The 17,674-nt window shown below is 45.8% G+C and overlaps 1 protein-coding gene across 2 annotated transcripts in view; it reads right to left on the reverse strand.

Annotated features, from left to right (window-relative positions):
- NAA25 (N-alpha-acetyltransferase 25, NatB auxiliary subunit) overlaps positions 1-11,228 on the reverse strand; it is a 95,413-nt gene extending 84,185 nt beyond the window's left edge. For both annotated transcript variants that reach the window (XM_077462030.1, XM_077462028.1), the window contains exon 1: positions 11,091-11,228. In XM_077462030.1, coding sequence (XP_077318156.1) covers positions 11,091-11,148 — 58 coding nt within the window. In that variant the 5' untranslated portion in view covers positions 11,149-11,228. The remainder of the gene's footprint in view (positions 1-11,090) is intronic.
- Positions 11,229-17,674: the final 6,446 nt, after the last annotated feature.

The following is a 17,674-nucleotide window of genomic DNA, read 5'->3' on the forward strand; positions in this document are numbered from 1 at the left end:
CATATAACTGTTACAGGTGACGCTGGTTGGTTAGTTATTTTTTTATAGTTTCAGGGCACCCGCCATTTATTACCTAGTCTCACTAGTGTACCCCTAAATTTAGGGGTGTCTACTTTCCAAAATGGGGTCATTTGGGGGGGGGTTTGTGCCATCTTGGCATTTTATGGCCTTCAAAACTGTAACGCCCTTAGAAAGCCTGAAGGCGGTGCTTGGTTTTCGGGGCCCCGTACGCGGCTAGGCTCCCAAAAAGTCCCACATATGTGGTATCCCCGTACTCAGGAGAAGCAGCAGAATTTATTTTGGGGTGTCATTTCACATATGCCCATGGCATGCGTGAGCAATATATCATTTAGTGACAACTTTGTGAAAAAAAAAAAAAAAAGTTTGTAATTTTCCCGCAACTTGTGGCAAAATATAAAATATTCCATGGACTCAACATGCCTCTCAGCAAATAGCTTGGGGTGTCTACTTTCTAAAATGGGGTCATTTGTGGGGGTTTTGTGCCATCTTGGCATTTTATGGCCTTCAAAACTGTAATAGGTAGTGAGAAGTGAACTCAAAAATTTACGCCCTTAGAAAGCCTGAAGGCGGTGCTTGGTTTTCGGGGCCCCGTACGCGGCTAGGCTCCCAAAAAGTCCCACATATGTGGTATCCCCGTACTCAGGAAAAGCAGCAGAATTTATTTTGGGGTTTCATTTCACATACGCCCATAGCATGTGTGAGCAATATATCATTTAGTGACAACTTTGTGTAAAAAAAAAAAAAAAAAAAAATTTTTTTTGTCATTATTCAATCGCTTGAGGCAAAAAAATAAAATATTCAATGGGCTCAACATGCCTCTTATCAATTTCCTTAGGGGGTCTACTTTCCAAAATGGGGTCATTTGGGGGGGTTTTGTACTGCCCTGCCATTTTAGCACCTCAAGAAATGAGATAGGCAGTCGTAAACTAAAAGCTGCGTAAATTCCAGAAAACGTACCTTAGTTTGTAGATGTGACAACTTTTGCGCAAACCAATAAATATACAATTATTGACTTTTTTTTACCAAAGACATGTGGCTGAATACATTTTGGCCTAAATGTATGACTAAAATTGAGTTTATTGGATTTTTCTAATAACAAAAAGTAGAAAATATCATTTTTTTTCAAAATTTGCGGTCTTTTTACGTTTATATCGCAAAAAATAAAAATCGCAGAGGCAATCAAATACCATCAAAAGAAAGCTCTATTTGTGGGAAGAAAAGGACGCAAATTTTGTTTGGGTACAACATTGCATGACCGCGCAATTACCAGTTAAAGCAGCGCAGTGCCAAAGTGTAAAAAGACCTCTGGTCATTTACCAGCAAAATGGTCCGGTCTGAAAGTGGTTAAAGACTAAATCTTTTCTGACACTTGTTGCTTACAAGTAAAAATCTTGTATTTTCTGCCAGAAAATCACTTAGACCCCCCAAAAATGATATATATTTTTTTAGCAGAGATCCTAGGGAATAAAATAGCGGTTGTTGCAATATTTTATGTCACACGGCATTTGCACAGAGGTCTTTCAAATGCATTTTTTTTTAGGAAAAAAATACACTATTTAAAAAATAAAATAAAAACAGTAAAGTTAGCCCATTTTTTTTTTCGTCCAAAAGTTTTGACTACCTGTTTTTATTTAATATATAGGTTTTTTTTTTTTTTTTTTTTTTATCTAAATCATACATACAAGTAAACTGATTGGGGGTTTTGTTTTGTTTAATAAATGTTTAAATGTAAGAAATTTTCTGTATCACTTATGAAGTTGCTTTCACACTGGAGCGGGTAGGCGTTGATGGTAAAACGCAAGTTTTAGCGGCTCTTTACCATCATTTTAGCGGTGCTATTTGGCTAGTGGGGCACATATAACCCAGCTAGCGGCCAAGGAAGAGGTTAAATGCGCCCATGAAGCACTGCTGCCAAATCGCATTGCATGCGCTTCGGCAGTGGTGCCCATTCATATCAATGGGCAGGAGTGGTGGAGGAGCGGTATACACCACTCCAAACGTGCTGCTTGCAGGACTTTTTTTTTTAAGATCCTGCCAGCGCATTGCCTCAGTGTGAAAGCACTCTGTCTTTCACACAGACTGCAGGGGAGCCATTTTACAGGCGCTATTTTTAGCCCAAAAGCGCCTGAAAAACGCCCCAGTGGGAAAGGTGTGTTAGATCAAGGGGGATTAAAAAAAAAAAAATAAAAAAGGAAAAAAAAAAATAAATAAAATAAAATCAGCCTAACATATCAGCCCAAAAAAAAAAAAAAAAAAAAAAAAAAAAAAAAAAAAAAAAAAAAAATCGGCATCATATATCGGCTATCGGCCGCCATGATTTCTAAATATCGGCATCGGCCAGAGAAAAACCCATATCGGTCGACCTCTACCTCAGATCTACAGCGAGTGCACTTGCCTTTTAGTAAATAAACCCCAATGTTAAAAACTAATCAAACTGATTTCAGCAGCTCAAAGCTGTAATAAATGACTATATAAATATTTATAAAACGAACAGCATGTGTTTAAAAGGCCAAAAGTTTCATTCAAAAATTTGAAAGAGCGTTTAGTCCAACACTACCATGCACCCTATGCACAGAGAGTACTGGGCTTTCATAGAAGATCTTATGCCGCGTACACACGAGCGGACTTTTGAACATCCAAAGTCCGACGGAATGATTCCGTCAGACTATTCGATCGTGTGTGGGCTGCAACGGACTTTTGATTCGCAAAAGTCTGACGGACTTTAGAATATGGAACATGCTTCAAATTTTTCAGACGAAACTCCGCCGGACCCGGTCCCTCCGACGGACTAAAACCGACGCTAGGGCAGCTATTGGCTACTGGCTATGAACTTCCTTATTCGAGTCCAGTCGTACGTCATCACGTTCGAATCCGTCGGAGTTTAGTGTGATTGTGTGTGGTCAAGTCCGCTCAGTCGAAAACTCCGGCAGAACTCCTTTGGAAGTCTGTCGGACATAAGTTCTCTCGTGTGTACGGGGCTTTATAGTATGTAACCTCAAGCCTATTCCCAACTGCAAAATGAAACCACAGCAAAATAAAAACAATCAAAAATTGTATTGAATGGAGGAGGCCAAGTGTCCGTGACCCACATAGCTTTCACTGCTAGCTGGAAGGCTCAGCCTTGGGAGATTGGCTCTTCAAGCTTCTTTACAGTGGCACTGCCCTCTGAAGAATAATCAGTGGTGTATCACATTTCAGAGGGTGTTTGACAAGCAGTGAGATGGTGTTATGTTGCCTCCTCACTGCTTGTTTTAGCCCTGAAAGACCCGTACCACCGCACCACTTGTGGTTCACACACCAGGTGCTTGAGCTGTGAACACATGATATGAAAATCAGAAGAGAAAATTCCTAAGACAAGCTGTCTGTGGATTTTGGGATCGTTAGTACGGTGCATTCGACAGCCGATTTGACTTTTACATCAGACAAAAGCTGGATGAGCAGGCTATAAAATTTGTCGGATGTGAATTCAACATCTGATTTTCAGATGGTCAGTAGAGAAATCGTCACACAAAAGTCACTACAAACAGGCATGCTCGGAATCAGGGAACGACTGGGAAGAGTTTGGTCTTATAAACTACTATTCCTAATCTAGAATTAACATTGGTGACGCGGCGACTGATGAAATGTCAAAATGCAGCGCACATTCTCATTTTCTTTAAAGCAGAGTTCCACCCGTTCAGTTTATTAAAAGTCAGCAACTACAAAAAGCATAGCTGCTGACGTTTAATAAACTGACACTTACCTGTTCCAGCGATGTGGCCGCCGGAGGCTAGCTCCTCTCCCTCTCCTCGGCGCAGTCATGGTAACTGTGGGCACCCGACCATGACAGCTTATGGCTTCACAGCCAGGCGCACACTGCGCATGTGCGAGTCACGCTGCTCTCTCCTACTGGCCAGCCGATCTTCTGGGCCCTGAGTTTTGTCCCAGAAGATTGCTGGCAGGGGGCTTTCTAGGGCGAGAGGAGTCGTCACCCAGGTGGCCAAAGTTAGGAAGCGGGACAGGAAGTCCAATGAAAAAAAAAAAAAAAAAAAAAAAAAAAAGGTTACACCCCCCCCCCAAAAGAAATTACATGCAAAATGGTGGCATGTCAGGGAGCGGGGAGCGCTTAAAGCGGAAGTTCCGCTTTTGGGTGGAACTCCGTTTTAATGAGATAATAATGAAGCTGTTTTACTGGCGATACTGATACAGTTATACCAAACGTATTTTAAAAGACATTTGTTTTGTACGATCGCGAATCAACGCTCACCAAAATTCTACTAACACAAAATCAGCATAAGGGGCCCAAAGGGTGGCACTTGAGAAATTAACTCTCTCTTTATACTCTCATAGTACGTCACTATGTTTGTGTTTGTCAAACAACAATTTGCGGATAGTTAGCATGCTAGACAAAAATCCTGGACACACAATCAAACCATGTGTATGAGGCCTAAGACTGCACAGAAAAGAAGTGTAGAGGTGTGACTGAGCCCCATAGAAAATAATGGTCATCCACCTGTTGTGCATCAGCCAATGGTGTAAATGGGGACTGAATGTTGGGTATTATTTTTTGGTGTTTTGTAAGCACACCAGATTTTGAGATTTATATTAAACACAGCCTCATCTTACATAAAGATCTCCTATTCTGGGGAATTCATAATAGGCTCTACAATCATTCAGAATGCCATTGTGTCTCTCCATGACAAATGTCAGTCCTTGCCCTAAAATCCCACACCTGTTAACCACTTGCCGCCCGCCCTATTACAAAATGACGGTGGCAAAGTGGTTTCATAATCCTGATCGGACGTCATATGACGTGATCAGGATTATGAGCCGCTGCACGCATCGCGTCGATCGTTGTTGCGGGGTGTCAGTCTGACACCCGGCAACTACGATCTCGGTAAAGAGTCTCCGACTGAGACTCTTTACCACGTGATCAGCCGTGTCAAATCACGGCTGATCACAGTGTAAATGGGAAGAGCCGGTGATCGGCTTTTCCTCACTCGCGTCTGTCAGACGCAAGTAGAGGAGAGCCGATCAGCTGCTCCTCTGACAGGGGGGGTCTGTGCTGATCGATTATCAGCACAGCCCCCCCCGAGGATGCCCACACTGGACCACCAGGGACGCCACCAGACCACCAGGGAAAAGGTAATCCTCCCTAGACCACCAGGGATGCCAGTCAGCACAATGGATGCCAATCAGTGCCCACAATGGATGCCAATCAGTGCCCACAATGGGCATCACTGATTGGCATGCATTATTGTTTGGCACTAAATGGCATCCATTAGTACAGTATATCACCAATGCCGCCTATGAGTGCCCACCCGTGCCCATCTGTGCCGCTCATCCGTGCCAGCTATCAGTGCCCATCCGTGCCCATCAATGCCACCTCATCAGTGCCGCCTTATCAGTGCCACATCAGTGTAGCCCCATCAGTGCCCATCAGTGAAGGAGAAAACGTACTTATTTACAAAGTTTTGAAACTGAAACAAAAAACATTTTTTTTTTCAAAATTTTCTGTATTTTTTTATTTGTAGCACAAAAAATAAAAAACGTAGAGGTGATCAAATACCACCAAAAGAAAGCTCTATTTGTGGGAAAAAAATGATAAAAATTTCATTTGGGTACAGTGTAGCATGACCGCGCAATTGTCATTCAAAGTGCGACAGTGCTGAAAGCTCAAAATTGGTCTGGGCAAAAGTGCCCTGTATTGAAGTGGTTAAACACTCCATCCTGGGTTCAGCTGCTGAGCTCCCTCTGAGTTGCACCCATCACATACAGCACAGTGGCCGAGGATTATTGTACCTGGGTGGGTGGAGCCTGATGGGGATTGGAGGACACTAGCTCCCAATCAGACCGGCTCCCCTTGTGACTGACAGTAGGCGGATCCATAGCCAAAAGACAGTGATACTGGCTCTAGAATCTGCCCACTGCCTATGACAAGGAGAACGTGGACCTGACTGGGAACCTCAGCTTATCCATAAGGCTCTGCCCACTGTCAGCATTACCAGTTGCCAGGAGCCCATCAGCATCCTGGACAATCAGTGACAAGAGGGGAGGGGGTAGCAGCTGTATTTATGCCTATAATAAAGCTTACCGGTAGGTAAAGGGCCCCTAAACATGCACAGTTTAGGAGATATTTACTTTGGTAGCAACTGGTGATGTCACAGGCGCATGTCTCTGGGGTGCAATCTGAGCCATGGATGTGTATGGCTCAAATCGCACTGCATTCACACCAAACTCCCATGAAATCCAATTCTGCAAATCGCAATGTGTTTTGCTAACTGATTGCGGGGGTGTCGTTATGAGCGGGTTGCGATTTGGATGCAGTGTGGAATCTATTCGCAATCTAGTGTGAACCTGAGGCTAAAGGCCAAGTAAAAATAAAATAAATGCACGTACTTTTGCAGGAAAACAATAAAAAAATTTAATTTATGATTTTATCCCCTAGTAGCCCATTACACCAGCAAATCAGTGGATGGTGAGTGCAATGTCAGGCTCCTGCAGACATGTCCTCCAGCTTTCAGTTTATACCTCTGTATTGGAAAGTTGGAAGACTCGTGAATTGACTACGATCGCACTCACCAGCACCCTCATAGTCCACCGTTAACTACAAGCCAGCTGCCTTGGTGACAGAAGGGACTTGTATATTATTCATTCACAGAGCCCTGTGAATGACGCTGTGCAGGCAGAACCTTTTAATTGACATGCACAAAGTGACACCTTTCATGTCACCATATAGCGGCATGGGGCGTTGCACTGCCGTACAGTGATGTGCGACCCCTTCCTGTATTTTGCGATACCATAGGAGCATGCGTGTATTTTAGTGTGTTAAAGTAACAAAGTAACATCCAATGCACTAATCCCAACTCACACATTCCTGTAGAAATGTCTGTGCACATAAATGGCAGCTGTAGTGACCAACGGCTGGATCTGTGTCAAGTCAGAGCAAGAGAATATCACCAGCACACCAAGGATCTCCAGAGTGGGTGCAGAGCTTTAATCACTTCAGCTCCAGAAGGTTTACCCCCCCCCCCCCCTTAATGACCAGGCGTTACTTTAACTGACAATTGCAGTCGAGCGACACCGTACAAATAAAATTGAAGTCCTTTTTTTCCCCACAAATAGAGATTTCTTTTGGTGGTATTTGATCACCTCTGTTTTTTTTTTTTTTTTTTACTTTCTGCTATAAAACACATCCAATTAAAGAAAATTTTAATGTATAAGGATTTAAAAAAAAAAAATAGAATTTCTTAATCAATTTAGGCCGATTTGTATTGGTTTGCACAAAAGTTATAGCATCTACAAACTGGGATTTTTTTTTCACCTCCCTGGCGGTATGATTCGTTCTGGTTTTAGGTGCTGAAAGCAGTACAATTATTTTGCATGGAAATTTGGCGTTTTATATTGTAGTCCTGTAATTCTTAGGAATAACTCTCTTGAAGTGGTTGTAAACCCTTACAACCAACTTTGACCTACAGGTAAGCCTAGATTAAGGCTTACCTGTAGGTCCAAGAAATATCTCCTAAATCTATATGGTTTAGGAGATATTTGCCCGAAGACAGGCACCACTGTCTACTGAGCGCGGCACGTCAACGACGGAGATGCCACGCGTGTCGGCTCCCGTGCGCATACACGGGAGTGACGTCATCGCGGCTTCGCCGAATGATAGCAGCGGAGCTGCCAGATCCCACCGAGAAGATGGATGCGCCGGACTACAGGGGACAGCGATGACTTCGCTGGCTCCTTTGTCAGGTAAGTGACACATAATGGACTAATATTCGATGCATAGTAGTCCATTATGCTTTATCTTTGCAGGGAATGAAAGAGGAAGTAAACCCATGAGGGTTTACTTCCTCTTTAAATCTGTTCAAACCAGAGTCTAGCAGACATCCCGGGTATGATAAAGTTTATAGTATAATAAATAATAAAAATTATTCAATAATGTAATCAAATCCTAAAACACTGAAAAGTGGACACTTTCTGGTTGCTATGGACAATCACCAAATTCCAGCCATAAAAAAAAACAGTATAATATAAAAGTGCATGCAGGGCACTGCACAGACCACAAAGGACAAAGGGGGTGTGTATTTTTTTTATACAGTACTGTAATCTGTAAGATTACAGTACTGTGTGTTTTGTGTACTTTTACTTTTTTGAATTTGGCGCCGATCTACGCTCCCGTGCGCCGTAACGTCGCAGGGAACGGAGCTCGGTGGCACTCGGGCACTGTGTGAATCAAGCAGAGGACAGCTCGATCACACAGCGCGGAGGACATCGCTGGATCCAGGGGACAAGGCAAGTAACTTCTCCGTGTCCTCCCTGTATCCAGCGATGCGATCCCGAGTCTGGCTCGGGGTTACCGCTTGTGGACCTAAAATCCCAACCCGAGCCAGACTCGGGATCACCGCTAGGGAGGTTAATGGAATTTTTATTTATACTAGTAATGGTGGCGGTCAGCGACCTATAGCGGGATTACGACGGACAAATTGGACACTAAAGCTGAACACGCACTATAAAATTTTTCTTCAGATTTTTTCCTTTAGATTTACCAAAACCATATAATATTAGGTCACGTCTAAACATTTTCATTTTGTATGCAATCAGGCAGGCCCTTGCATTACATAGTTGAAGGTAAATCTAAAGGAAATGGAACAAAAAAGTTGTATAGTGTGTATGCAGCTTAAAGAGAAAGTAAAGTCTTCTTTAATTGTACCCACTGGTAAGCCTATAATAAGGCTACCTATAGGTACCGTAAATATCTCCTAAACTTGCACTGTTTAGGAGAGATTTACTATATATGTTGCCACCGACCTCATCAGCGCATGCGAACTGAAGGAACGGCCCGCTCATGCCATTGTTCAGGGCCTGAGCTGTGACCCGCGGCGTGCATGTGCAGGAGTGATGTAATCGCGGCTCTGGCCAATTAAAGCACCGGAGCCCTTGAACCTGGAAGTAACGCGGGGAAACCTGCAGGCCACGTGAACGGCGTTGCCAGCGTCAATTCACGGCATCGTTCTAAGGTAATTATTTCATAATGAGCTAGTATGCGATACACACTAGCTCATTATGCCTTTGTCTTGCAGGTTTTTTTTTGGAGGTTTACAACCTCTTTAAGTGACACTTTTTTGGGAGCAGTGACATCAAGTGATCAATGCTAAATAATATGCACTGTAACTGTACTGACAGGGAAGGGGTTAACAGGGGGTGTGCTTCTACTGTATGAAGACAGAGATCAGTGTTCTTGCTTAGCAGGAAAACAAGATCTCTGTCTTCTATCACAGAACGGCGACACAGGCAGACCCTAGTTCTTTCTGCCCCAAAACGATTGGTGGGTCTGTTAATTGGCTCCCGCAGTATCCAATCACAGCGGGAGCTGATCGCCAGTGGGGTGCGACTCACGTCCAGGTCCGTGACTTTGTGTCGAAGTATATATACAGTATAAATGCGAGGGGAGGTCCGGAAGTGGTTAATCAGAGCTCACATCGTTACAGCAGATTGCAACACTTCGAAGTCACGCAGGACCCCTTCACCTGGCGTGTCACACAAGAGTTGCAATCTGCGGTAACAATGTGATCGCTGATGAAAGCTCTGGGCCCACTCTGGAGATCCTCTGTGTGCCAGTGACATTTGTGTGAACACGGACCCCTATTTTCTGTGTCCCAGTAGTGACCGTGGTTCTTCCAGTGCAGAAAACTACTCATGAGTGACCTGACACCAAGGAACTATGGGAATGTGTCATATGATTTGGTCAAGCTACTGAAAGTGTCAGCGGGGCTGTTTTTAGGGCCATACCACCTGAAAATTGTGCCAATGCTTCCCTGCCTCCCCCCTCATTTATACAGTGTACACCTCCATGGCCCTGTGTGCCCCCTCCCATGTATACAGTGTACACCTCCATGGCCCTGTGTGCCCCCTCCCATGTATACAGTGTACACCTCCATGGCCCCGTGTGGCCCCCCCCCCATGTATACACCTCCATGGCCCCGTGTGCCCCCCCCCCATGTATACACCTCCATGGCCCCGTGTGCCCCCCCCCCCCCATGTATACATCTCCATGGCCCCGTGTGCCCCCCCCCCCATGTATACACCTCCATGGCCCCGTGTGCCCCCCCCCCCATGTATACACCTCCATGGCCCCGTGTGCCCCCCATGTATACACCTCCATGGCCCCGTGTGCCGCCCCCCCCCCATGTATACACCTCCATGGCCCCGTGTGCCCCCCCCCCCATGTATACACCTCCATGGCCCCGTGTGCCCCCCCCCATGTATACACCTCCATGGCCCCGTGTGCCCCCCCCCCATGTATACACCTCCATGGCCCCGTGTGCCCCCCCCCCCATGTATACACCTCCATGGCCCCGTGTGCCCCCCCCCATGTATACACCTCCATGGCCCCGTGTGCCCCCCCCCCATGTATACACCTCCATGGCCCTGTGTGCCCCCCCCCCCCCATGTATACACCTCCATGGCCCTGTGTACCCCCCCCCCCCCATGTATACACCTCCATGGCCCTGTGTGCCCCCCCCTCATGTATACACCTCCATGGCCCTGTGTGCCCCCCCTCATGTATACACCTCCAAGGCCCTGTGTGCCCCCCCATGTATACACCTCCATGGCCCTGTGTGCCCCCCCCCCCCATGTATACACCTCCATGGCCCTGTGTGCCCCCCCCCCCCCATGTATACACCTCCATGGCCCTGTGTGCCCCCCCCCCCCATGTATACACCTCCATGGCCCTGTGTGCCCCCCCCCCCCCATGTATACACCTCCATGGCCCTGTGTGCCCCCCCCCCCATGTATACACCTCCATGGCCCTGTGTGCCGCCCCCCCCATGTATACACCTCCATGGCCCTGTGTGCCCCCCTGCTATGGTGATATTATGACAGCCTACAGATCCGGCTCATCTACAACCATAGAGATCCGAGCACGGCATGCCAGGCCCCGGATCACCCCGCCCGGCCAGCCATTCATCGGCTCTACTGTCTCCTCCGGTGCCGGGCCTACCTACCGCCCCGCCACTACCGAGCCCTTCACTACCGACACCGGCCGCCCCGTGCCCAGCGGTCCTCCCCACCCCCCGGTCTCTCACCGTAGATAGGTCGGAGCCTCCTATCGTTGGGATCCTGCACATGGCCCCGCGCCGCCATGATGACAAGCGCAGAAGCGTAGTGCGCATGCGCGACAGGAAGCGGACGGCGGCGTTAAAGGGCCAGCACAGGTGGGGAGCGGAGTGAGGAGTTCCCTGTCCTGGAGCTGTACTGCACAATGGCTGCACTGTGTTCCTTATCATACTCCCATTATCTAAGTCATGGCCTTCCAGCCTCTCCATGGAACTGACAAACGCAAAGTATTCTCAGCTCTTCTAATGGCCCGTATACCCAATTGGATACAGCACCGCGTTATGCCCCATATACACGATTGGATACGGCACCGCTTTATGCCCCATATACGCATTTGGAAACGGCACCGCGTTATGCCCCGTATACTTGATCAGATATGGCACTGTGTTATGCCCCGTATACCATAGTTGCCAACTGTCCCGAATTTCCCGGGACATTCCCGGGATTAGGACATTTGTCCCGGGAAATTCAGTTTGTCCCGGGAAATTGAATTTCCCGTTTTTTTGCTGCCGGCCGCTAGAGGTGGAATTTAAAGAGTTAGCGCAACCCATGTTTTATACAATTGTTAAATCTTGACTTTCTGGGTATCTATTTACTCATCTCAACCTCATGTCTCATATTTAAAAATAAAAAATATAATAGGTATTATGTGATATTTGTGCACTAAAATTCATTTAAGTGTATTTTTCCCTGAAAATTTGCACTTAATAAACAGCTGTACGAATATCGTGTGATGTAAAATATGGCAACCACCACCATTTAATTCTCTGGGGTTCCATATATATAATTTTTTTTTTTTTCATTTGTCAGTTAAAAGCGAGCCCAGGTCATATGACAGAGAGAACTCTTCTTTATAACTAATGTAATAAAAACAGATACAGGGATCATTATTATTTAGAAGAATGATGATGGCAATGATCAAAAAAAAAAAAAAATTATATAATTAAAAAAAAAAAATTTAAATAAATAAAGCCTTGCAGACTTCATGTACACTGCTGCTGGTAAACAGACGTTTAGGATCAGTTGGGTGTTTTTTTTTCTCAGCTGTCCCTGAACTCTTCTCTATGTTCTCTTATCAGTACATGTACACGGGGACCTTTAGGCCCCTTTCACACTGGGGCGGTGCGGCCGTCGGCGGTAAAGCACTGCTATTTTTAGCGGCGCTTTACCGTCGTTCTAGCGGCGGTCTGCGGGTGCTAGCGGGGTGGTTTTAACCCCCGCTAGCGGCCGAAAAAAGGTTAAAACTGCCCGCAAAGCGCCGCTGCAGCAGCGCTTTGCCGGCGGTATAGTCGCGCTGTCCCATTGATTTCAATGGTTAGGAACAGTTTAAGAGCGGTGAATACACCGCTTCCTTCACCGCTCCAAAGATGCGGCTAGCAAGACTTTTTTCACCGTCCTGCTAGCGCACCACTCCAGTGTGAAAGCCCTCCGGCTTTCACACTGGAGTGAAAGGGGCCGGCAGGCGCTACACAGGTGCTATTTTTAGTGCTGTAACGCCTGAAAACCGCCCCAGTGTGAAAGGGGCCTTATAGTCCTTTCTAGGCAGTTCAGTTTTAGAAGTATTTATTGGAAAGCAAAAAATAATAATAATAATAATGTATTCAGGACGGATGTTCAGAGGAATTTGAAATGCCAAATGCCATAACAGTCTGTAATCGTAGTAACTCGCATTTAGCCAAGTTTCGTTTACAGGTGTTTTTAATGGAGATACATTTTTGACCATTTAATAAAAAAAAAAAAAGTAATTTAATAAAAAGAAACCTCTACACGCAACCGTGATAAAACTGACATTTTTAAACGTTGGTTACTATATATATATATATATATATATATATATATATATATATATATATATATATACACACACACACTGTAAAGGCACATCCAGCATGTGTAATGTGTGTAATATATGGAGATAGATATGGATGAGATATATATATATATATTAGTTCAAATCGCACCCTTGCTGCATAACTAATGTAATAATATAGAGAATAAATAAATAAATAAATACAGAATACTGGGATCATTATTATTTAGGATTTAGCAGAATGATGACATTGAGTTGAGAGGAAGCATCATTACAAAACAAGGACTACTAAACAGGCAGCACAGGCTGGATACATAATAAACCACAATGGGCTCCCCCTGTAGAAGATCAGTGGTCTTTGGCACCGAGATCTCAGCCCAGTGAGATATCACATTAGGATTGGTATCTCTTGGTAGAAATCATGACATTTGGGGGGTGAATAGCTGTTAGGGACGTTATGTGGGCTTTTTAAAGCACTTTAAAGCCAAGAGCTGAGAATGAACCCCCGGGGGGAGGGGTGTCTATGTATATATAGAAGCTATAAATGCACAATAAGAAAATATATTTTAATGTCTAAAGATTTGTATATTATAAAACAGAAAGAATTAAAAAAAAATGTTTTCTCTCTCCAGGAGATCATGATCCATCATCTCCCAGTGTCACCACCCCCACCTTGGAGGGGGAGGACAACCCACTGGTTCCATCCACCAGTGACAGAGAGCCAACAACACCGGCTATGACTGTGGAAGACCAACCAAGTGCAGTCTCCCCATCTACCATTGAGGGTGAGCAAACTGCACTGGTTCCATCCACCAGTGAGAACGAGGCAACACCGGCTATGACTATGGAGGACCAACCAAGTGCAGTCTCCCGATCTACCATTGAGGGTGAGCAAACTGCACTGGTTTCATCCACCAGTGACAATGAGGCAACACCGGCTATGACTGTGGAGGACCAACCAAGTGCCGTCTCCCCATCTACCATTGAGGGCGAGCAAACTGCACTGGTTTCATCCACCAGTGACAACGAGGCAACTCTGGCTATGACTGTGGAAGACCAACCAAGTGCAGTCTCCCCATCTACCATTGAGGGTGAGCAAACTGCACTGGTTCCATCCACCAGTGACAATGAGGCAACACTGGCTATGACTGTGGAGGACCAACCAAGTGCAGTCTCCCCATCTACCATTGAGGGTGAGCAAACTGCACTGGTTTCATCCACCAGTGACAATAAGGCAACACTGGCTATGACTGTGGAGGACCAACCAAGTGCAGTCTCCCCATCTACCATTGAGGGTGAGCAAACTGCACTGGTTCCATCTACCAGTGAGATTAAACTGGATACAGTTAATAAGAACCAGCAAAATTCACTCACTCCTTCTAATGGTGAGGTTGAAAACAAATTTTGGGCATCATTTGCCAACTTCATAAAGCAACAACAACCTCCAAAGTGCAAAATAAGTGAGTCATCACCTTTGGTTCCTTCATATCTTGGAGACAAAATGTCTGTGTGGAGTTCATCTTCATCCATCCCCACCATGAACAAGAAGACATCTGAACTGGTCCCATCCTGCAGTATTAGGAAACCATATGCTGAAACCTTCACCTTCCATAAGGAACTTGGAGAGGGGAGCTTTGGGAAAGTGGTGTTGGCCACCCATCCAGCCACTGACCAAAAGCTGGCGGTGAAGTTCATCTCAAAGAGAAAACTACTGAGATTTGGACCCTACATGGCACTCACAGAAAGATGGATTCTTGAAGAAGGCAGAGAGTGCCCATACATCACCCATATTTATGGATCTTTCCAAACAAACGTAAGTCTTTTAATCTCCCAATTTCTTCTTCTCTTTCCTGTACTGCGCTCCACCATTGATCCAGACCCCCTACAATAGTTATGCAAATGGTGACTTTTTTTGGGAGTCAAAACTTACACATGGCTAAGCATCCCCCTGCCCCATGAGATGAGGCGCCTAGAGGCGATTCAGTTCGCATTGTGCGCTATACAAGTATTTCATTTGTTCATTTATTCATGACAGTGTTGAGACCTGTCATCTAGTCCTTCAGGCACTAAGTGCTGAATTGGAGGAGGCAGAAGAAAGCTTAACTTGTGTCCCACATCAGGTTCTTCTGAGGGCTCTGGCTGTAGATCAGGGCAATGCAGTAAAGGTGAAAGAAGTCTCTAGAGTGCTTCCTTCAAGGCTGGAGCTTAGTGACCTAAACTGTACAGAGTAGAGGCTTTCCTTCAAGAAACCACATACTGAGAGGCCGCCATTACTGACTTCAGACATTACTAGTTGCCTGGCTATCTCTGGCCTTAAAACTTTGAGTCACTGAGTCAGAGCACGTCTACAACTGGCAAGGCAGGAGAAGTCAGAACTCCTGATCGACATACATCTTCCAGGATGGGAAGCCAAAATATAGAAATCATTGGGCCACCATAACAACCAGACAAAACTAGTATTGTGGTAAAGGTCTTCGGGCAATGGCGGTCTAATATTCTTCTCTGTCCGGGTTTCCTGAGTTCCTCCCCAGGAAGCATTTAGTAAAGATGCCACACTGCACTCTCTGCTGGTGTGCGTGTCTTCATATATTCCTTCACAAAGTGAAAACTTCAATGTCTATAACGTAACCTGTTTTTCCTATTTTCACAGAACCATCTGGCCTTTGTTATGGAGTACCTGAGCGGAGGAGATCTCTCTGACCTGATAAGAAATTCAGCTCCACTTCCTCTGGACACCTTAAGGCAGGCATGTCCAAAGTCCGGCCCGCGGGCCAATCGCGGCCCGCGGTCCAGTTTTGAACGGCCCGCCTGGTAATCTAAACATATATATCTTTTGTGGCCCCCGACGATCTCCCAGCGCCGGGGCCACAAAAGATATATAGTCTGGCTGCATTGGAGATAGGAGGCTGTACGAGCGCTGTGCACACAGGAGTATTTCCTGTTTACACTGCAGCCTCTGTAATAGGAAGTCCCATCTCCGCCATTGGACGACTGTTCTGTCCATCAAAGGAGGCGGGACTTTCTCTTAAAGAGGCCGCTGTGAAAACAGGAGATTCTCCTGTTCTTTGGCGCTCGTCCAGCCCCCTCCATGTCTCCTCCAAGGCTGCACTGATGGCAATGGTAAGTACATTCCTGACTAATAGTGAGTGAAATCCTGGCAATGGTGGGTGCATTCATGGCAATAGTAAGTGAAATCCTGGCAATGGTGGCTGCATTCCTGGCAATAGTATGTGAAATCCTGGCAATGGTGGCTGCATTTCTGGCAATAGTGAGTGAAATCCTGGCAATGGTGGCTGCATTCCTGGCAATAGTAAGTGAAATCCTGGCTAATGGTGGCTGCATTCCTGGCAATAGTATGTGAAATCCTGGCAATGGTGGCTGCATTCCTGGCAATAGTGAGTGAAATCCTGGCAATGGTGGCTGCATTCCTGGCAATAGTATGTGAAATCCTGGCAATGGTGGCTGCATTCCTGGCAATAGTATGTGAAATCCTGGCAATGGTGGCTGCATTTCTGGCAATAGTATGTGAAATCCTGGCAATGGTGGCTGCATTCCTGGCAATAGTGAGTAAAATCCTGGCAATGGTGGCTGCATTCCTGGCAATAGTATGTGAAATCCTGGCAATGGTGGGTGCATTCCTGACAATAGTAAGTGAAATCCTGGCAATGGTGGGTGCATTTCTGGCAATAGTATGTGAAATCCTGGCTAATGGTGGCTGCATTCCTGGCAATAGTGAGTGAAATCCTGGCAATGGTGGCTGCATTCCTGGCAATAGTGAGTGAAATCCTGGCAATGGTGGCTGCATTTCTGGCAATAGTATGTGAAATCCTGGCAATGGTGGGTGCATTCCTGGCAATAGTAAGTGAAATCCTGGCAATGGTGGCTGCATTCCTGGCAATAGTATGTGAAATCCTGGCAATGGTGGCTGCATTCCTGGCAATAGTGAGTGAAATCCTGGCAATGGTGGCTGCATTCCTGGCAATAGTATGTGAAATCCTGGCAATGGTGGCTGCATTTCTGGCAATAGTATGTGAAATCCTGGCAATGGTGGCTGCATTCCTGGCAATAGTGAGTGAAATCCTGGCAATGGTGGCTGCATTCCTGGCAATAGTATGTGAAATCCTGGCAATGGTGGGTGCATTCCTGGCAATAGTAAGTGAAATCCTGGCAATGGTGGCTGCATTCCTGGCAATAGTATGTGAAATCCTGGCAATGGTGGCTGCATTTCTGGCAATAGTGAGTGAAATCCTGGCAATGGTGGCTGCATTCCTGGCAATAGTGAGTGAAATCCTGGCAATGGTGGCTGCATTTCTGGCTAATAGTGAGTGAAATCCTGGCAATGGTGGCTGCATTCCTGGCAATAGTGAGTGAAATCCTGGCTAATGGTGGCTGCATTTCTGGCAATAGTATGTGAAATCCTGGCAATGGTGGCTGCATTCCTGGCAATAGTATGTGAAATCCTGGCAATGGTGGCTGCATTCCTGGCAATAGTATGTGAAATCCTGGCAATGGTGGCTGCATTTCTGGCAATAGTATGTGAAATCCTGGCAATGGTGGCTGCATTCCTGGCAATAGTGAGTGAAATCCTGGCAATGGTGGCTGCATTCCTGGCAATAGTATGTGAAATCCTGGCAATGGTGGGTGCATTCCTGGCAATAGTAAGTGAAATCCTGGCAATGGTGGCTGCATTCCTGGCTAATAGTGAGTGAAATCCTGGCAATGGTGGCTGCATTCCTGGCTAAT

The sequence above is a fragment of the Lithobates pipiens genome, unplaced genomic scaffold (genome assembly GCF_037356315.1).
Source record: "Lithobates pipiens isolate NorthernLeopardFrog02 unplaced genomic scaffold, aLitPip1_a1.2 Scaffold_3, whole genome shotgun sequence".
Taxonomy (NCBI): domain Eukaryota; kingdom Metazoa; phylum Chordata; class Amphibia; order Anura; family Ranidae; genus Lithobates; species Lithobates pipiens.